Consider the following 22,043-nt stretch of genomic DNA (forward strand, 5'->3'; position numbering starts at 1 on the left):
CAGGGCATGGGCCGGCTGCCCTGCATTCACCTTCTGTCCAGCACCCCAAGCTTGTGGGCATGTCCTTTGCATATGGTTTTTTTTTTTTTTTTTTTTTTTTTTGCACATGTGAAAGCACATCAGAGTCACAGAGCACATTTCTGTCTAAGATTTCTCTCATTGTCTCACTACCTCTTTCTTTTGACCATTTCCACAGTTAAGGTGGGGAGGCAGGATGGAATGGCCACAAGAAGCAGGGGATACATCTCAGCGATGGCTGCTGAGAGCCTCAGGCAAGCAGGCAGGCTTACAGGGGTGAGGCAGGAGTAGTGTCTGGCGTGTTGGGAAACCTGACTCTGATTCTGTTTCCAGCCGGGGAAAAGTGTGATGGTTGACTTATGCACGACCTGCCGCTGCACTATGGAGACAGGGACCATCTCCAGATTCAAGCTGGAGTGTAAGAAGACTACCTGTGCAGCTTGCCCCGTGGTAAGAGAGGCTCCAAGGGATGAAGGGATGCCTCAGTCTCTGTGGGACCCAAGCAACAGGCCCTCACTAGGTTCCTTAAATCTTGCCTTTGTTCTGATTGGTTATGGCCAATATCTGACAGCTATCAGGACAACTACCCAAACTTCATCCCTCAGAAATAACTACAATTTAGTCTTATAAGTTTTAAGCATTTTTTCTCGTGTTTTTTAAAAATACGCACAATATTTTCAAGGCATTTGCTGCTGTCCTCACAGCTCTGTATCTTTAAAGACATATTTTAAGAAACATTACCACTATACTCTGAAAACATTCCAAATTAATCAAGAAATACTCGTGAGACCCTTGTAACGTGCAAGACCCTTCACGACCTTCATCTAAATGGATGAGCCCTAATGTATACAATCTACATTAATTTCCTTAGTAGACACTTCAGTCATGGAAGTAGTTCATCCTGATGGCTGGGGAGATGCCTCAGTGGGTAAAACACTTTCAGTGCAAACGTGAGGATCTGAGTTCAAATCCCTCATATAAAGTTGAGTACAGGAGCATGTGTGTGATCTCACTGCTCCTGCAGAGAGACAGGAGGCAGAGACAGGGAAGTTTCTGGAAGCTTGTGGGCCCTGGTGTACAGGGTGGTGAGGAACGGAGAGACCATGTCTCAAATAATGTGGATAACCTGCAGTTGCCCTCTTACCTCCATAAGGACACACACACACACACACACACACACACACACACACACACACACAAACACACATTCTTTTTTTTCTTTTGGTCAGATTGTGATTCTCACTTGTTCTGGATACATTCTTCAGAATCATTCTGATAAGTAGCTAATTTTTTGTTTGGTAGGTGAAAAAAAACTCAATGTGGGGTAATTTAAAAGTATGTTTTAGTTTAGTTTACTCTTAATTTTAATTAACACATAAATTATATATATTTAAGGGTATAATGTTATTATTTTAATTATGGCTTTTAGTCCTACATATCAGGGATATTATAGGCCTCACACAGGCTGATGGGACCTAAATGTCTGAAGAGACTTGAGTTTTTCTCTCAAGCTACCCTTTGTGTTTGGGCTTCAGTTGTTTTGGACAATACATTGGTATAAAGCTTCCTGTGAGCTAGGGGCAGGGATTATAGTACCTCAGGTGGCTTTACAAAGCCACAGGAAGGCGGCAGGCAGTACGGGCCTCTGTGAGTAGGGCAGAGCACAGGGGGAGAGGTGCCCGGAAAGGACAGAGATAGGACAATGAGAGGTCATGTGGTGCTTCCTGTTTTTATCAGAATAGGGACAGGTGACCTACATCTGTGTTTTCCATGGCACTTATCCAGTGTCAAGCTCAAAGCAGGACTTAATGAAAGGTCAGTAGAATGGATGGCCCTTTGGGAGACACAGCTTTTGCAAAACTGCAGTTGATGTTTTAGGATTTGGGGGTTAGCACGTGAATGTAAAACAACACCCCCTACAACAGCTGAGAACTTCATCATGGAGCAGAGTAATGCTGTCTCAAATTATATACCACCTTTCACCTTCATTGTCTACTGAACTGCATCCCAGGTAGTGAAGGAAACAGACTCAGAGATTCACACCCATGTCATTTGGAAGCTGAGCTGGGGCTAGGGTGGGGCTGTAGTCTGTGTGGGTGAGGGAGGTCTATTAGGCTCCCTTAGCAGCGCCCTCTGGTGTTCAGAAGGTGTGGTACAGTCTCTTCCTCTGCCTCCAGAAGGTGCTTACATACTTTAAAACACATGCCCATGTTGTTCTATATTATTCCTTTTTTTCCTCCAACATTTTGATATCTTGCTAAAGCAATGTGCCCCCCTTCAGAATAACTAGACTAGCCTGCCTTCTTCTTTTTTTTTTTCAAGATTTGCTGAGAATTGCCTTAGCTGGTCCTCTTGTACCCCAGCATCCTTAACTAGCCTTGATACACTCCTTGAAGGACCTCAGTAAGGCTCTGGGGGTGGGGCAACTGCAGTGAGTGACATCTAGGTAGACCTGATTGATGCCTTCACCAGATACATGGTGTTAGCATCACCTCCCACAGAGACCAGAACAAGGTGGTTTGTGCTGATGAGTGGTGGAGATGAAGTTTGAAAGATGATCATAAATGAAGCATGACAAAGCGAGGCCACCCTGCCATGGGCTGCTCAGCTGGCTTTCCATGAACTCAATGTCGAATGTGAATGTCCAAGATGGTGGACAGCCAGCAGACAGAAGTAGAGGTCAGCGGAGAGAAGTAGGCAAGAACTGAAGGGCACAGGCAGGGTTAGACAGCTGAAGGGTTGCCAGGGCCTGGTTAGCGAGGCGGAGCTGTGGGCCAAGATGGAACAGAGGAAGCAGAACTAACATGGCTCTAAACTAGGACTCACTGGCTGTAGCAGGGATGTCAGTGGCTGGCTGGGAACTTGACCCATTGGTGGAGGAAGAGTTGGTCCCTTCTAGCAGTGATTGGACAATTCAGTGACAGCCAGGGACAAGGCCCCTGTGTGCATGTGTGCATGTGTGTGTGTGTGTGTGTGTGCGCGCGCACGTGCTGACTTTCCACAATGAATTGAATGTTTCATGAGATGCTCAGGGGAGTGGCTCATGGTGGCAGCCGATGACATACATACCTTGGTGTCCAGGTGTGCTCAGGCAAGTCCTCTTCCTGTCCCCTCATTGTTCTGGGCCTAGCACTGGCTGCAGTATACTTAACAGGGCACAGCCATGGTGAGGGGCATGGGTATTGGGAGGGGAAGGACCTGTTTTCTTTCACACACTCCTGTGCTGATGAATATCCATCCTTTCTGGTCTTCAAGCCCCCACCACCCCTTAAGAACATGGCTTCTTTCTTCTCCATTCTCTTGCCCTCTCCTTTCTGTTCTTTTGCCCTCCTGGTCCTCTTTATTTTTTTCTATTCCTGGCTGGACTTTGCCTCCCTGGTGTGTGGATGCCATCCACTGCCCTTCCAGCCACTGTCTGCCCCTCCCACCCACAGTCCCTTCTCTGCTTGCAGCCATCCATCTTCTTGCTTCTTCGGTAGAGAGAAACTGTCCCCCTGCCCTCCTCAGGACACCATTTCCTATGCTCTTCTGATACTCACTAAAAATGCCCAGATACGCGCTCCCACGAAAGCAGCCCCACCGAAGCTGTGTCTTACTTCTTCATTTGACTCCCATTTCACTCAGTGCCCACTCCTTCTCCTTTCTCCCTCTCTCAGTTCCCTTGCTAGTGTACCTTCCAGGAATTGTGCATTTTAAAAACAGTTTCAACTTCACGGTTGAAACATTACCTTGTGGTCCTCAGTTTCCAACAACATCATTTCAAAGTGGTGCTTTTGGCCCCTGGCCCAGGCTCCCTGCCTCTGTGCTGAGCTCCATCCTCATGTTCAACCCCCAGAAGGCACATCGAGTTCATAGGCTGATTTACTGGGAGCAAATTGCTTAAGTTCACTTCTGGGCAAGCTCACTGATGCCTGCCCTTCATGTTGACAGAGGCTTCGTCTGGGTGTTAAAAGTGATTGGTTAGAGTCATCTTTCTCCCGCCTCCCCCACCCCCAGCCCCCATACTTCAAGATAGAATCTTATGCTGTAGCCAAGGCTGGCCTAAAACTTAAGGATATTTTTCCTTCCTCTGCCTCCTGAGTGCTAGAATTACAGGCATTAGGCATTATACTTAGAGTGTTATAGCTCTATGTCTCAGGTCCTCTGGACCCCAGTGAATAGCTCTAGTGTGGTGATCCACAAAAGTGGCCTAATGGAAATAAGAATGGTAGGAGTTGGTATACCACAGAACTAAATCTATATTTTTATTTCATTCATTTATTTCTCCCTGTATGTGCTTGTATGTGAAAGGCAGAGGTCAGCTGTCCATCTTGCTTTTGAGATATGGCCTCTCACTGTGACCTCACCAATTAGGCTGGGCTACCTGGCCAGTGAGTCCAGCACATTCCCTGCCTCACTTTCCAGTACTGAGATTACAAGTGTGTGTTGCCACCCCTGACTTGTTATGTGGACACTAGGGTTTGGACTCGGGTCTTTTTGCTTGACCATCACTGCCTGCAGTATCTCTCAGCCCCTACTAAACACAGCTACGTTCTATGTTTTTGAGAGCACCTCCTTTCTTTTAGGGGAAAGAGGAGCAGAAGAATTTTACTTTTATGAACTGATGAGACAGTCGATGGTAGCATTTTTATTTATTATTTTGTTAAATATATGTAGATTATATAACTATATAAAAATTGTTTAAAATATGTTTATTCTACAAATTGGCAAACTTATGGTATCTTTGGAATGTGAAGGCATTTTGCAAAATAGCGAAGTCCTGCTTTCTTCAAGCTTTTGCCTTCCCCAATGCAGACATGAATGAAGGGCTCTTATCCTGAGTCACCATCAAATTCAGCTGATGTAGGTGCCGGCTCCTGGGCACAGAGGGATCAGCATACATGCCTCCGGACTCACTTGATGGCCAGGGAGGGCTTCCAGTGCATCAGGGTTCCAGGGACATTCTTACCAGTGCTCGGTTTTGCTAAGCATTTTCATTTTTTTCTGTTGTGGGTTGAGATCTTAAATTATATTAAATGTATTTTTCTCAGTTGATGAAGGGTCTAAGGCAATGTATGTACTTACCACCCATTTCTTTTGTGAGGTGCTGGATTAAGCTTTTTACTATTTTTATTAAGATTTAAAAATGTTTTTTTTTATGTGTGTGTGTTTTACCTGCATGCGTGTATGTGTACCATGAGCATACCTAGTACCCACTGAGGTTAGAGGAGAATATCAGATGTCCTGGAACTGGAGCTACAGATGGTTGTTAGCTGCCATGTGGATGCTGAGAACTGAACCTGGATCCCCTGGAAGGTGTTGTTGGCTGCTGAGACGTCTCCCCAAGCCTTGCATTTTTAAGTTGGGTTGTTTGTCCTCTTACTACAGAGCTGTCTGGGCTCCTCCCTATGTCCAGATGCCAATTATTTTGTTTTTGAAACAAGATCTCACTATGTAACCCAAGTTGGCCATGCCTTTCCTGTGTCAACCTCCCACCTGCTGAGACCACAGGTGTGCACCAGCCACACTTGGAATGATGCTTTTTTTGGTATTTATTACATTTATCTCTCTCATTGGCTCTAAACTTATATTTTTCTGAAGATCAGAAGTTTAAATTTTGGTAAATTATGGCGTGACAACATGTCATTTTATAGTTAGTGGTTTTAAGTTTTTGTTTAAGAAATCTGTTGAACTCTGGGAGTAACTATGGGATGTCTGCTGAACTCTGGAAGTAACTATGGGATATCTGCTGAACTCTGGGAGTAACTATGGGGTGTCTGCTGAACTCTGGGAGTAACTATGGGGTGTCTGCTGAACTCTGGGAGTAACTATGGGGTATCTGCTGAACTCTGGGAGTAACTATGGGATGTCTGTAGTTGGAGAGCTTCTCTACAGGTGCCACCAAGCCCGTTAGTCCAACAACCCACTTGTAAAATAAACACACAGACATTTATATTATTTAAATTGCTTGGCCATTAGCTCAGGCCTACCATTGTCTAGCTCTTACTCTTATATTTAGCCCATTTCTATTAATCAATACTTTGCCACGTAGCTCATGGCTTACCAGTACCTTATATCTCTTTCTTGTCATGGCAGTGGCTTGCAGTATCTCCCTCTGCCCCAGCCTTCACTTCCCACAATTCTCCTCCTCCTTGTCCTGCCTACCCTATCCTTCCTGCCTGGCTACTGGCCAATCAGCACTTTATTTATTTTAACCAATCAGAACAACACATTTGACATACAGCACATCCCACAGCAGATGTCTGCTGAACTCTGGGAGTAACTGTGGGATGTCTGATGAGCTCTGGGAGTAACTATGGAATAGCCAAGGCAAGAAGTCAGCTAGGTGAGCAGAGTTATAACTGCGGTGTTCTGGGCAGGTGACTGTGGCTGCTTTCTTTCCTGCATACAGGGCTACCGTGAAGAGAAGAACCAAGGTGAATGCTGCGGGAGATGTTTGCCTACAGCTTGCACTATTCAGCTAAGAGGAGGACAGATCATGACCCTGAAGGTGGGAACGAGCTGGGCTCAGGAGTCCCCTCACACCACTCTCTGGTTTCTCCCTGGGAGGGGCATCTTTTCCTCAAGCTGAAGGACTATTTTGGTTCATTGCTGACTTCTCTCATTTCACTAAAGGTAGTGAAGATGACTTGTGGAAGGCACAGGGTTTCCTCTTTGATTTTTGTTACACGTTTGCTCTTCCTGACAAACGTGTAGTTGGCATATGACCTCTTTTGGAGTGGATTGATTTTTTTTTTTTTATAAGATTTTCTGTATCCTCGAGACTCGGTGGGACTGGCCAGGCAATCAGACCCACCTGTGACTCCTGGAATAACTGGTGGGTCTGAGAGATGGGGTCTCGGCTCATATCCCATCTGGTTATCAATTAGTCAGGTTGCTGTCACTGCATTTCCATCTTGTAAATACATGGTCAGAATAGTCTGAGGACTTTCTGTATTTCTGGAGCTCTCTTCATAGTAAGTAAATTATGGAACCAAGACACCACCTCTAGTCTGCACTCTGTGTGGTTTTCACATATCATCTCATCCTTCTGCAGGTCTCCTCGTTGTTTTAGCAGTTCAAGGGAGGCAAAGCCATGGCTGACAGTAGCTTTGTAATTCAAACACCATCGCTGCATTGATTCTACCTGCTCTCCTCTTTCTTTTCAGCGAGATGAGACACTCCAGGATGGCTGTGACAGTCATTTCTGCAAGGTCAGTGAGAGAGGAGAGTACATCTGGGAGAAGAGAGTCACAGGCTGCCCACCCTTTGATGAACACAAGTGTCTGGCTGAAGGAGTGAGTAGCTGCAGTTCAGATTTTGCCTTTGTCTTGAAGATCTCCCTGTTTGATTCCACGGGTGGAGTTCTATGAAACATTCAGCTCAGCTCTTATGCAATCTCTGTACTGGTTGAGGAGTCAATGAAATGGGGATGATGAGATAATTCTCTGAGGCATAGAATGCTTTGAAAATAGTTGGTCACCGGAGGGAAGCTATGCTCTTTGAATAGGAAGGCAGGACATTGACTGTAGGGTAAAAGGTCAGAGCCTGCTTCCAGGTTTGAAAACTCACCAAAAGACACCAATCTCTGAGCTCGAAAACCCACCAATCCCTGGGCTTTCCTTGAAATCCCACCAATACCTACTCTGGAAGTCTCCACCCTGGAAATCTCCGCCTCCAAGAAACCCTCTATAAAGCCCGCCTCCTGCTCAGTTCCCTGCTGCTTCTCTCCTGAGCAGAGGCAGCTGCCTTATTGTGTCTTTCCCAAGAAATCTCTTGTGTGAGGTTTGCTGTGCAGAGTGATTTTGTGGTATTCCTTGGCTCCCAACTGTCAGGATACTTTCCCCTCAGAGCTGCAACATTTCCACTGGGGGAACCTTTTCCCTCAGAGCTGCAACACTTCCATTGACTTTTTTCATGTTTTCCTGGGAATGAAGATCTTGACCACTCTGGTCAGGTGAAATGTTCAGTTGCCTCACAATTGTGATGGGAAAGCAGTTTACATCTGGAGATTTCAGCTCAGAGCTCTGAGTTCAGAGCCAGGAATTCATGCGACCTGAGAACTCATCCATGTTGAATTATTTGTGCCTGATCTTGTACTTTTCTTTTTTTTTTTTTAAGGGGAAAATCATGAAAATCCCAGGCACCTGCTGTGACACATGTGAGTACATTACAAACAGCCTACACTTTGAGGTCCATTAGACCAAGGCCAGGCACCATTATTTGAAGAAACTTTATTCTAGGAAAATAGTTCTTGTTTATCAGCTGGTCATTATGTTCATCTTCAGTCAACTAATTTCCCTTCCTGATTATCATTAGCCCATACCCTGCTCAAATCTCCTATGAATTAGTTGCTTATGAAGAAGTTACTTCCTATCATCTTCCAGCTTCATTTCCAACCTCATGTGCACCTTAGAACATTTGATTGTTCATATATCTGTCATGAGGGAGCATCACAAGGCTAGTCCAAGTTTGTGGCCTTATTTTCATCAACCTTGGTCCCCCTTGACCTTGTCGTTATACCGTACTAATGGCTCTGATTGGAAGAGACAATCAGAGGTGGGGTTTTGGAGATGTGCACCAGACACTATCTCCCCATCCATTTTTGTGTTCATGAGTACAAGTCACAATTTTTTTTTTTTGCTTAGACTAATATTTTTCTTTGAGTTTATGTTAATTTGTTAAGCTTCATTTTAGATTTGTGGGCTCATGCTTGGTTGAAGTTAGAGAAGAGTGAAAGCATTAATTTGCTCATCATTTCTTCTTTACTTGATGGCTTGCTATGACCGCCGCAGTGGGTGCCATCACCAAACTGCAGAAGGAGGAAACACACTCTGAGAGTGTTTACAAATTTCCCACTGGATGGTTTAGGAATGTGAATTCAGGAAGCCATCAGAGAAGATACACTCCCTCTAGATACTAGTCTTGGGATTTGGTTCAGGGGCCACTATCTACAAAACCAACAATAAGGAGCCTTCATTGGCCAACATGTTCAGAAGGCTGTAAGACCTTCTGGAAGGAAAATAAGCTAGTCTTAAGGATTTAAATCTACAACAAAAGAACATTGCACATTGGCTCCAAAGTCACCCTCTTATGCAGTTGGAAGACTTCCTTTACCATAAAATTAGTCTGAAGTTGGGAGGCTAATGTGTCTCTAGGGCTTGGCCTGGATTTGGAACTTTGCAGGATGGAAAGCTGTCATGACTCAGATCAGAGTCGTGAGCTGGCAGTACAGCTTCGACTTCCCAGGGAGTCATGCAGAGCTTCAGGTGGGTATATAGGTCACTGTACATAAGGAAACTCATACTGACATGGAAGTAACAACTCTCAAGGAGATGGTGGCCCAAAGGGTCTTAGGGGTTTCCTCAGCCTCTACAGAGGAAGTGAATATGTATGTGGCCATGACATTTGTATTTTTAGCCAAAGACAGGAGTGGACTGATATGAATTCTATTTAATGGCTACTTCATTGTCTGTTAGCTTCTGGGTATAGTTACAGCATGACAAGATGGCTTTGGCCATGATGTTTTTCTGAATTTCAAATTATATAAAAGCAAACCTCATCTGTCTGTATGACCCAAACACAGTCATCCCAGGCTCCTTCTGCAATTAGAATTGAATGGTTAAGTGAGTTACCCAATAGTAATGCTATCTCTGAATCTGAGGAGCCAGGGGCAGCTGAGGGGAGCTTGAAAAACTTAATTTCTCTTCCCATAACTGGCTTTGGTTAGTTGTTGATAGAAAGAGGACCATGTCCAACTTAGCGAAGGCACTGGATGGGGAAAGTGTTTTACAGGACCCCAGCCAGCCAGCTCTCCAGTTCCACCTTTCACCTGTTCCATAGGTGAGGAGCCTGACTGCAAAGACATCATAGCCAAGCTAAAGTATGTCAAAGTGGGAGACTGTAAGTCCCAAGAGGAAGTGGACATTCATTACTGTCAGGTAAGGCTGTGTGACTTCAAGAAGACTTGGGTAGGGGAGGCTAAAGTTTCCTTAGATATCATCTAGAAGGATCTGGAAAAGTCACAAGGAAGAGAGATATAAGGAATCGTAAATATTATCTTTAAAGTAAATGTTTCATTTAGGGAGTAGGATTATTTGACCCAGAAGAAAGACCAAAACAAATCTGTAAAGAGACTGGGGAGTCATTTGTAGAAGATGGGGGCCCAGGATCAGTCAGTGTGTGTAGAAACCACAGCTAGAGGGATTTGGGTGTGTGTAATAATTGGAGAAAGGAAGTTCACTGTTTCCTGAGATCTACCTTTACAAATTGCCTAGCTCTCCCAGGTGCCTCTGGGTGAGGCAGGGCCTGTGTTGCTTAGGAAGGCAGGAGGAGGGTTGATGCAGGCTGTCCCCATCCTGCTCACATTCAGAATTGTGATGCCTCCTCTCTGCTATATTACAGGGTAAGTGTGCCAGCAAAGCTGTGTACTCCATTGACATTGAGGACGTGCAGGAACAGTGCTCCTGCTGCTGGCCCTCGAGGACGGAGTCCATGCATGTGCCCTTGCTCTGCACCAATGGCTCTGTGGTGTACCACGAGGTCATCAACGCCATGGAGTGCAGGTGCTCTCCCCGGAAGTGCAGCAAGTGAGGCCTGTGCAGCTGCGGTGGACTTCCACTGCTGTCTGGGCCATGGCCTGACCAGCCAGAGTCACTCTGTCCCTTGTGCGTCCTGCCCTTGTGCTCTCCTGGGCCCACAATAAAGGCCAAGCTCTCATCTTAACCAAGGCTGGTGGTGGACTGTGTCTGAGATGACATCTGTGGCCTAAGTCTGAGGTCTGAGGGTGGCTTTGAGGAGCAAAGCACAAGGTTCCTCTGCAAGTGCTCCTAGCCCAGTGCGTGGGACTGAGGCCATCTAAATACCAGGAAGTGGTGGCATTGCAACATCCTCTGGGTGGGAAGGTACAGGGTGGAGATGCCTCTCCAGAAACTTAGTCTGGTGGTCTGAACCTATAAACGTATGCTTCGGAGTACCCAGTTCTCAAATCTCTCAATCAGGTTGCTTCTGTGCATGGCGGAGAGGTGGGCCCTGGAACTGGCCTCCTGCAGTCAGGGTGGATGACGTTGTGGAGAAGCATGACAAATCTTCTATGTACCTTAGTGGCCCCTGCAGGAGGGAGGTACCTGGAGACTGGATGCCAGCAGGTGCAGAAGCCAGACCCCATCACAGGCTCTATGACAGCAGATGGGCGCCAGGCTCAGGGGCAGACCTGGGCTCTACCTATGGCCCTCACTCAAGTATATGGTCTCCAACAACCCCAACATGGCTTCTAGACTAAGTTTCCTTATCTGTAAAATTAGCATGGTCATCTCATTTATACAGTAGTGAGGATCACTAATTTGTGCTAAGAAAAGCTTGAATAGTCCTAGGTGACTTCTAAGTGCTCTAGTGTAAGAGATAAGCATAAAAATGAGAAACCCACTCTCACAGGAAGGGACTAGTGAGTCTAGCAATGTAGAGTGTTGGGGGTTTCCTTCATCTATATGGCCGACATGCTGAGTGCTCTGAGCTTTAGGCTAGCTGCCAGGCCCTACCTGCTGCAGACGTTCTTAGTGGAAGGATAGCATCAACCACAAATAGCATCTAGTTCTGAAATCCCAGGTGATACTATCACCCCCAGGTATAGGTGGTCTTTCTTTGACATGTATGGGAAAAACATGCATGTCCCTGCTGGCAGAATGGGAGGACTCCAGCTGGAAGGGAGAAAAAAAAGGGATGTCCTGGTTGTGTTCTGATAGTTTGATAGGTACCGATGCTCGTTCCAAGTCTTTCACATAGGGGAGATTTATCTCATGAGAGTCCTGGACAGTGGGGTCAGAAAAGGTTTAGGCACCTAGTCTGCCATCTTTCTCTAATCCCTGCACAGATAATGAAAACAGCTCGGAGAAGTTAAATGGCTTGCAAAAGTTACATAGTCTCTGGACCGCAGGTCCAGGTTCAAAACCCAGTGCCTTTCCATCTAGACAGGAACTCCCAGGCCACTCAGCCAGGGCACCACGGTCCCTGTTGCTTGCAGAGTCTTTTATCCCTCTCATGGGGATCAGCGGCTGCTACATTCCTAGATTTCTAGCACCTGCCACTGCCTAGGACAAACCACATAAGAAACTCTGTCACAGGGCACACGCCATGACAGTGACCAGGTTTGGTGGAGCTGAGTAGGGTAGACACAGGGAAGAATAGATGAATGCTTTCTATGGCTGCTTAATAATTCAAAGGTTGCCTCTTCTCCACATCCCCGTGCTCCCCAACTTTGAGTCACCTGTAAGGTCAGTTTCCGGAGGAAACCAGATCCAGGGACAGGATTAACTGTCACCCTTCTGACTGATCACTTAACACTGCCTGTGGACAAGGACAGCCAGCCCGTTTTCTTGTGACCTGACCTTGGTGGTTGAATGATGAATGCCTCATGCTATTCCATAGAGAAAATCCAAGTCAAGAAAGCCGTGTTTCAATTGAGAACACAGGACGAGGAACAGGTGGGCTGTTCCAGGTTGCTTTCTACTAATGTAATTAAATGCCTCTCCTAAGCAACTTGGCGAGGAAAGGGTTTACAGTTCAGCATACAGCTCACAGCCCATCATAAAGGGAGGCAGGGCAAAAACTCAAGTTGGGGACCTGGAGGCAGGAGCTGATGTAGAGGCCATGGAAAGGAGCTGCTCACTGGCTTGCTCATCGTGGCTTGCTCAGCCTGCTTTCTTATAGAACCCAGGACCACCTGCCCAGGACTGGCACTGACCACAGTGGGCTGGGCGCTCCCTCATCAATCGCTTGTTAAGAAAATGCTCTGAAGATTTTTCTTTTCTTTTTACGTAATTTTTTATTGGTTCTTTGTGAAATTCACATCATGCACCCCAGTCTCACTCATTCCCAGTCCTTCCATATCTGCCCTCCACCTTTTGTAACCTACCCCCCAAAAATTAAAATTAAAAAAAAATCTTGCTAACCCCTCTGGGCAACAGCTTGCTCCTCTGACAGTCACAGCCTTCTCTCACGGCCATCATAGCTGTCACGTCTCCAGTGCTGCTGCATAGGTGCCATTTCTCTCCTCCATCTTTCCAGCTTCTCCATCACATATTTGTTTGCCATAGTGGCATTGGGAGCTGTGGTGTGTCACCCAGAATACCCTTTTGCCCAAACAGCTTTACTTGCAAAAGTTCATCACAATGAGTCATTGGTCAGGTTCAAGGGCTTCGGCTATACCATCAACACTGGACCTTCACTGAGACTCCTTTAGGAGATCCTGCTGTTGTCCTGAGTCATGGAGATCCTGTGGCTGTGGTTCTGCAGGACCAGTCCCTCCATGTGCTCCAACAGGTCATAGATGGGGAAGATGTTGGGGTGGGCCAACTCAAAGCCCTGGATCCCATACCACTGGAGTCAGAAGTTCTCCCTTACCCACACCTCCATGGGCCAGCTTCCAGAGATTCTCTTACAGGCAATGTTATGGAGACAATCCCTCAGTTAAGGCTCCCTCTGCCCAGATGATTCTAGCCTGTGTCAAGTTGACACATCCTAACCAGTGCATGGGTGTAATGCACACGTGTGCCTCTGTGCACATCTGTGTGCCTTTACCTACAGGTTTCCAAAGGGAGAGTCTGCCCTTCATAGGAGGAACCTTTTTTTTTTGTGGTCACTCTTAGATCAAATGAGATAGAATCCTTTCTCAGTGAGCTTCATCTGTCAGCTTGACATAGCCTGGAGTCATCTGAGGGACTCTCAAGTGAGGGATTGCCTGGGTTAGATTGGCTAGTGGATATGTCTGCTAGGGATTATCTGGACTGACGATTGCTGTCAGAAGGCCCAGCCCACTGTGGGAAACACCAGCCCTAGCAGGTGGGCCTCTGCAGAACTGGAATGAACTGGAGAGAGCCAGTAAGCAACATTCCTCCATGATTCCCATGTCCAGGTTCCTGCCTTCAGTTCCACCCTGACTTTCCTCAGTGATGGACTATGACCTGGAAGTTTATGCCGCATTAACCCTTTCTTCCCCTAACTGCTTTTGAGTGTTTAATCAGAGCAATAGAAAAGTAACCAGGATGGTCCCTAAGCAGGTTTTAGAGGAATGTCATGGAAGAACTCCTTGGTGGGGATAGCTAAAAGACGGATGAGGAGCAATGGTGGGTGGGTCCCCTTTATTCATTTAGGGATGGAAATGACATGGACAAGCATCCCTGGAAGCAGGAAGAGGGCACTGTAAAGGTAGGAGATCGTGAAGGGAAAGAAGAGGGAGGAGAAGCTGAACTGTGGAGGGGTCTGAGCAGGGACATTGAGCAGGCTGCCTGCTTTGGGACATTGGACACACAGGCTATAGCTTCTCCATGTGTGAGAGGATGTATGGAAGTCATCATAGAATGAAGACTGGGACTGAAGTATGAACACAGGGTAACTCGAAGCACTTGAGAGACTCCCGAAGAAGCCAGAGTTTTATTTAGATAAATATTATTACCGGAAGTTTATGGAATAAAGCCTCGAGGTTGGACCATGGTGCCTTCTGTCTTCTGTAGAAGAGGGTACAGATGTCTCTCAGAGTCAGCGATCACAGTACGTCATAGCGTACCTGACGGTGACATAATGCTTTTCCATGGGGGGGGGGGGGGTCGTGGTATTGAGGAGCACAGTTTGCTAGTGGCATCTTGGAATGTTAGCTCACATCACTGAGAATGGCCCTTTGGAGGCCTCTTCACCCCTCTGTCCATGGTCAGGTCCCTGAGCCACTCTAGGGAAATTACATTACTCTTGTCCCACAGCTTAACTTTTGCCCCCACGTAACTGTTCTGGAGTCTCCTGGGGAAACGCAAATAAAATCCATGTCCTCTCCTCCCTGCCCTGTGTTCCTGTGTGCCAGCACCTGTCCTCTACTCCCAGACCTGCTGCTGGCTTTTTCTTGCTTTACTCCAGATAGCTGGTGATGGGGCAGAGGATGTGGAGGGCCCCCATAGTGCTGTTTAAGTCTGTACTACTACTCAGGGCTGTAGCCTGGAGAGTGGTGGCCCTTGGGGCCACAGAAAGGCGGCTTCACTGGCAGGACTGGAAGCTAATCAGCCAGACGGTTCATGAGATAATCCGGCTGAATTATCACAGGCGAGCCAGCCAGCCGTGTGGCGCTTGCTCAGGCTCTGGATGGAGGAGCGCCAGCAGCATTTACTCCCTGGCCTGCAGCCCATGACTCCAGCGTGTCACCGTGTTGCCCCTGAGCTTGGGATCCTTTCTGGATGTTAGGCTAGCTCTCAGCGCAGGAGGAGCATGGGGACTGTCAAGGGAGAGGGATGGATTGGAGGAGGTGGCAGCCGCAGGGGAGGGGCAGGCACGTCCAGACTGAGCTGAGCAGAGATGGAATTAACTCTGCAGCAGCCGCATAAGCCTGTCTAGAGGCTAGTGCATACAGCCAAGGGCCACCAGTCGGGGCTTGGCGTTCTGGAGCCAGCACCATGGCAGCCCCTGGGCTGCGAGGTAAGTTTCCCCTGCCCAGGACCCTGGTTATCAGCATCTCACAAGTTGAGGGAAGATGTGGAGGAGAAGGCATTCTAACTAACACCTGTCCTTTGAGATGAGTGACTTCAGGTGAATCTGGAAAGGGCGGTGTGACAAGCTGACCCCTTTTCCTCTGTGGTGGGGAAGGTGAGGGTGCCCAAGTAATTCCCCAAACTTTTTATTTTTCTTTACACATTTTATGAAGGAGGGGACAAGTGACAGAGGACTAGTGCCACCTCTCAGTGGCTGGTCACCAGTTCTACCTGTTATTTGCCTTTCCTTGCCACAGTCTCTGCACATGGTCCAGTCTGAGGGTAAGTAAGCCAGGAGCCATGTTGACATGACAGTCTGCTGAAGACACAGCCTCCCAAAGTGGCCTTCTGGTTTAGAAAGCCTCTTCTCCCAAACCATCCTTAGGAAGGGCCCTGGCATGAGTCATTTTACCTGGCTGCATGACATTCCCACAGGTGTTTCTTAGAAGAGAAGCTGACTGAGGTGGAGTTTGGGGGACAAGGCTATTTTTTGACTGCACCCCCTCCAAATCAGAATGAACAGACAGATGTGGCTGCGAGCTTGTCTTTGCCTGAAATGGGATCTGCGGGGTATCTTGTTGTTGGGGCTGGAGTGGGAGGCGCCTATGGCTTTGGCAGGAGTAGGGAGAAGGGACTGGAAGGCAAGTGTTAGTCACTTTGTGAACAGATATTCCCAGGGACTCTGTGGGCCCTGACCCAGGACAAGAGGTTCCACTGAGCAAGGTCAGATATCAGCCCAAAGGCCAGTGGGGCAAGATGATCTTTGGCAAGGTGTGTGTGTGTGTGTGTGTGTGTGTGTGTGTGTGTGTGTGTGTGTGTGTTACTGTCAGGATGGGAAAAACTGCTTTTTAAGGTAACAGTGACATTCTTTGATCCCTTTACCTGTCTGAATTTTGCAACCTGACACCAAATCTGAAGGAAACTTGCTGTCACCCTGCTCCAGCAGCATTACCTCCAGGGCCTGTGTGATTCTGTTACTGTCTTTCCATGCTGTTGTGCTGGGATCTGATGCCTTGGGAAGGTTCTGTCTAGCAGCCCCTCTGTCCTCTGGCTTGTCTCTGTGTCCTAGCACTGTTGTGCTGGCCTTCGATTGAAGAGGTTTCTGAGGGTTGGGATGGGTTCCAGACACTAACTCAGGTTCAGCTTTAGTTTCTGTGTGTACTTTCTCTTTGTCTTCCACTGTGGGATAGAATTAGAAGGAAGGAGGCATTTGGGCCCCAAGTGAAGCATGTCTATTCTTATTTTCTGAGGATCTGATTAATTTTTTTGTCCTTCTATTCAGTGGCTCCTTTCTACTGGATGAATGAAGCCTATCCCAGTCTGCATGGTGTTTCTCGAACACTTGGAAACCGTGCATCTGACAGCTAAAGACTGGAGTTGGGGGTGGGGCTAGTACAGAGTAGTACCAGTCTCTGTCAATTTCTATTTGTGGCCAGGTGGTTAAGGAAGGGGGTGATCTTGGACAGACAGTGCATAAAAAAGAAGCCACAGAGATACCTAGAGAATGGTTTAAAGCAAAGGAAATATAGGTCCCGTGTCATGAAAGTGATAGGGCGGCCAGTGGCTGGAACAGTGTGATCAGTAGGCGAGTGCTAAGAAGGGAGTTTGACTCTGTGTCCTACACCTCAGGCCAAATGCTCCCGAGACCCAAAGGAAAAGCAAGGCTGCTCTTTACCAAGTGTCTCCATGTGCCTGACAGTAGCAGGTGACCGGCACAGTAACTCTGGGAGTCACTACTCAGCTTACTTCATGGAAGGCAAACCTGATGTTCAGAGAAGCTAAGGGCCATGGCTGTGATCATGTGCTCACCAACCTCTGTCACTGAGGGATGAAGCCACAATTAAAACTTGGATCTGATCTTGGACCACATATTTCCCTACCAGCTCATCTTATTGCTTTTGTTCTATTTAAAAGAAGTCATTAGGAGGAAATGTGAATACTAGTAATGGAGAATGGGAAATGTGGACAAAACTGGGGCTGCTAAAGGAGGTATTAATTTTGCAAGGGGGGTTAGTTAAATGTTGTGGTCATATTGCAGGGAAGGCTGTGTGCCCCAACACCACTTCCAACCTGGAATCATCATGGGTAGTTTATTTAAAGGGCTCAAGCCCAAGCAGGATAGGGGTATGCACTTAGCTAGACTAAGAATAGCTACTGTCATTGAGAAAAATTTATGAACTTTCTGACAGGTCAGAAAAGGAAGTAAGTCACATGGCTTTCACTGTCTATAAAAGGAGACTAGCTCACCATCATTAATTTTTAAAACAAATGTTATAAGCTGGGTGTGATGGCACATGCCAGTAATCCCAGCACTCAGGAGGCTGAGGCAAGGGAACCATGAATTCCAGGCCAAAGCAGAGATGACAGCAAGAGTCTTCCTCAAAACAATTCTCATTGATACTTATGTAAGATGTTGCCCAGCATAAAGAACTATAGTTTTAGTAATAGATTTCATTTTAATTTTCAGTACTGGGCACCAAACCTAGGGCCTTGCACCTGCTAAGCTCCATTGCTGAGCCATATCCCTAACACTCATTAGTAGGTTTTAAAGAGTATTGTGTGGCTTCTGATCATTTAAAATAGATGTTTCTGTTTTATTCTTATGTAGACCAGTCTTCTCTGTTACGTATAAAATTTATTTTATTTATGTGTATGGATGTTTTATCTGCATGTATGTCTGTGCACCATGTGCATGCTGGAGTCTGGAGGCCAGGGGGTTGTCAGATCCCCTTGAACTGGAGTTACACATGGTCATGAGCAGTCATGTGAGGGCTGAGAATTGAACCTGGCTCCTCTGGAAGAGCAGACAGTGCTCTTAACTGCTGAACCATCTCTCCAGCTCCTCTCTGTTACAGTTTTTAAAATGGCTGACTGCAATCCATTAGCTTTATATGATAATGGATTAATTGGTTAAATCTCTAATGGGAAAGGAAGTACAACATATAGGGAACCATTTAATATGCCATGTAGACCAGTGGCTCTCAGTGTCTTTTGTGATACCTCTCTCAGGATTGGCTTATTTGTTTGTTCCTTTGTTTGAGATAGTGTCTCGCTATTGAAACTCTGTGTAGCCCAGGCTGGTATCAAACTTCCATGGTCTTACATCAGCCCCATCAGTGCAGGGATTACAAGCACGTGCCACCACACCCAGCAGATCCTTCTCATCCATCTGTTGACCTCTCCTCTCAGCTGCAGACCATCCTTAGTGCCTCTTGGGGTGTCATTCTCCCAGCAGCTTGTGTTTTGCAGGAACGCATCTTACTTTCATCCTTTGTTTTGAAGCCTGTTTCTTTCCTTTCTTTTCTGTTTTTTTGTTTTTGTTTTTCGAGACAGGGTTTCTCTGTGTAGCTTTGCGCCTTTCCTAGAGCTCACTTGGTAGCTCAGGCTGGCCTCGAACTCACAGAGATCCGCTGTTTCTTTTGGTTGTACGGGTGGGCTTTTCTTTGTTCATACTCTTCCCTGAATGATCTTCAGCATTTGGAGGAGAAGCTGGCCTTAGTTCCTACTTTAGTTTTAGCCAGGTGGAGCCTCTTTCTAGCCTGGTGGGTTATATAAGCTTTTGTTCCCTCTTTTCTAGTCCTTTGACTAAGATGCATGTAGTTGTGGTTTTCTTTGTACTTTTTTTGAAAAGTTGGGTCTGCTGAAATGCCAAGAGCTAGAAGTTACTGCATTTTGTCAACACACTGAGGACTCAATCAGTAGTTCTGCAGCATTTTTGTGCCCCTCTGGTTTCTCGTCTTCTTCTAACCACATGTGTGCTGGGGTTTGATGCTGTCCCAGTCGTCCTTCAGGCTTGGCAAACACTTTCAACCTGAGTCCTCCGCTCTCTAGATTACCTTCACTGATCTGTTGTTTTTTTTAAACTTTGTTGAACATTTTTCTATATTCTTCAGTTTTCTGTTAAGCTCGTCTTGTGCATTTTTCTTGTTAGTTAGTGTAATTTTCAGTTCCAGGAATTCTATTTGAAAAAGTAACAGCTGTATTCATATATAATTTCCATACCATAAAACCTATCTATTCGATGGGTTTGTTTTAATATATTCACAGAGTTGCATAATCCATTCCCAAATCTAATTGAGAACATTTTGTCATTTTAAAAGAGACTTCCTGCTCTGTGACAATCACACACCTTCCCCCCTTCCCTCTGTTCCTTGGAAAGCAGCAATCTAATTTTATCCTAGAAATTTGCTTATCCTGGATATTTACCATTAATGGAACTTTATGCTCTATGGCGTTTGGTGTCTGGATTCTTTCACTTAGCACATTGCTTTTAAGGTGCAGCTATCTCCTGGTATGAATCAATACTCAGTCTTTTCTTATGGCTCAACAATATCCCCTTGTAAACATGTAATACATTTTGTTACCCCATTTGTCAGCTGATGGACGTTTGGGTTTCTACTTCCTGAATACTGTGAGTGACACTTCTTTCACCTCTCGGGCACAAAGTTAGTTTTTCCTCCTTTGGAGTATATACTTGGGAGAAGAATCACCAGGTCACATGACAATTCTGCTTTACTTTTTTCAAGGAATCTCAAAGCATTTTCCAAAGCCCCTGTGCTATGGTATGTTCTGGCTAGCAATTTATAGTGGCACCCAATTTCTGTGCCAACTCAGAAATATTTGTTATTATTCACATTTGTAGTGTAGTCATTCTCATAGGTAGTGTGCCACATGGTATTACATGAATCCAGGAGCCAGAGAAGCCTATCACTAGAGATGAAGGAAAAGCTATCACACCTGGCAAACCATGAGCATGTTTGACTCCAGGACTAGAGAAGTGGTGTGTGCCACAATGGACATTAGGCCCTTTTACCTGCATGGCTTCAGTTTTGCCCCTTAACTTATGGAACATACATCAGAGACTTGGTCATAGTGCTAGGAATGGGTTCTATACACCAAAGAAACCCAGATGCTAGATGTCACAAAACATAGGTAATTTGTGCCCAAATGACTTGATATACTTACTTGCTGTATGTTCTGGATGCATGGCCACCTGCCATCATAAAGAGGGAAGCAAGCACCTTCCTCTGTATTGGCAGCATAGATGAATGACATTCCATATGGGTCTCAAGAAGCAACAGAACCAGTTGACCAGCTGCTGCCTCACAGCCCACTGTTCACATTAGTCAGTTTCCTGTTACTATAACAGCAAGAGCAGAGAGAATCAATTCATAAAGAGGAAAAACTTATTTTGGTTCACAGTTTTAGAGGTTCTGTTCATGATCAATTGGCCAAATTGCTTTGGGCCTGTGGTGAGGCAACCCACTGTAGACATAGGAGAGTGAAGACACTTGGTTCATGGCTGGGAAGCAAAAAGAGGAGAGGAGGGGGCTGAGGTCCTACAATTCCTTCAAGGGCATGCCCCCAATGTCTTAAATACCTCTTACTGGGCCCCATTTCTGTCACCCTGAGGACAAGCCTGTGATACATCACCATTATTGATTGAAAAATTATAACCATTCACGGACTTTTAAATAAAAACCTACTATATACCCTACTTTGTCCTGAGTGCTGAAATCTGAACATCTCATACCTTACCTTGAGAGACAAATGTGTAAATCTGTAATTTGAATATAGTACTCTAAGTGTGACCATGCCACAGCAAACTTGCCCTTTCTTGTAGGTCCCTATTATAAGAGTGCCACTACTTATCTGAGTCCATGTCCCGTGTTCTCTTCTTCCTGAACGTGGGGCTAGTCTGCATTTCCCAGTCTCCCTTGCAGTTAGATGTGGTCGCAAGACTGAGCTCCAGGCAGCAGAACATGAAGGGTGATGCTCACTACTTCTGGGTCTGGCCCATAGAGGCCTTCCTGGCCAGCTCCCCCCACTCCTCCCTTCAGCTCCCCCCACTCCTCCCCTTCAGCTCCCCCCACTCCTCCCCTTCAGCTCCCCCCACTCCCTCCCCTTCAGCAGCTCTTCATCATGTGGAAGTCAGCTGGCTCCATCATCCAGGCTTCCTGGAAAATTCCCTGGAAAAGAGTCACCTACCACCCTTGTTACCAACTCTGGGCTGTTACTCTTGCAAGAAGTGAACATGGTTATACTTCCCACATTGCTTTATTTTTAGCATGTTTGTTATGTATCAGTTAGCTGAGCAGACTATATCTTACATGGATAGTTTTGCCATCAGTATAGATAGCAATAATATAATTCCACTTATTAATGTGGTAATTCAGTTCCCTGATGTACTAGTCATCACAAATGCCTATATTTCAGTCTTCTCCAATAATGCCATTCCCAAATCCTCCCAGCATGATCAATTTAACAACTCTTTTTACACTTTTGCACAGTATAGACAGGGAGCTCAAAGACCAGGGTGGGAGGTGGGGTGGATATTGGGCACCTGGCACATAGTAGACACACAGTGAATGGGTGGGTAAAATGCTGAAAATTTGAGAAAATGAGCTCAGTGGGGGCAGTGCTTGATTTACAAGTCTGATGACTGAGTTCAGATTCCTGGACTTTACATGAAAAACTACTGGGCATGGTTATGTAAGTGTCTGTGATCCCAGTGTGCCATGATGGGAAGATGAAAAGAGA

General features: G+C 46.1%; 2 protein-coding genes across 3 annotated transcripts in view; both read left to right on the forward strand.

Moving 5' to 3' along the window:
- Vwf (von Willebrand factor) overlaps positions 1-10,722 on the forward strand; it is a 133,782-nt gene extending 123,060 nt beyond the window's left edge. The window contains exons 47-52 of the mRNA XM_036181447.1: positions 352-468; positions 6,410-6,508; positions 7,167-7,295; positions 8,119-8,158; positions 9,841-9,938; positions 10,402-10,722. Coding sequence (XP_036037340.1) covers positions 352-468; positions 6,410-6,508; positions 7,167-7,295; positions 8,119-8,158; positions 9,841-9,938; positions 10,402-10,590 — 672 coding nt within the window. The 3' untranslated portion in view covers positions 10,591-10,722. The remainder of the gene's footprint in view (positions 1-351; positions 469-6,409; positions 6,509-7,166; positions 7,296-8,118; positions 8,159-9,840; positions 9,939-10,401) is intronic.
- A 4,395-nt stretch (positions 10,723-15,117) lies between these two features.
- Ano2 (anoctamin 2) overlaps positions 15,118-22,043 on the forward strand; it is a 340,730-nt gene continuing 333,804 nt past the window's right edge. The window contains exon 1 of one of the 2 annotated variants that reach the window (XM_036182061.1): positions 15,118-15,450. In XM_036182061.1, the coding sequence (XP_036037954.1) occupies positions 15,429-15,450 (22 nt within the window). In that variant the 5' untranslated portion in view covers positions 15,118-15,428. The remainder of the gene's footprint in view (positions 15,451-22,043) is intronic. The other variant, XM_036182063.1, reaches the window with a different exon arrangement.

Source organism: Onychomys torridus, chromosome 3 (assembly GCF_903995425.1).
Source record: "Onychomys torridus chromosome 3, mOncTor1.1, whole genome shotgun sequence".
Classification (NCBI taxonomy): domain Eukaryota; kingdom Metazoa; phylum Chordata; class Mammalia; order Rodentia; family Cricetidae; genus Onychomys; species Onychomys torridus.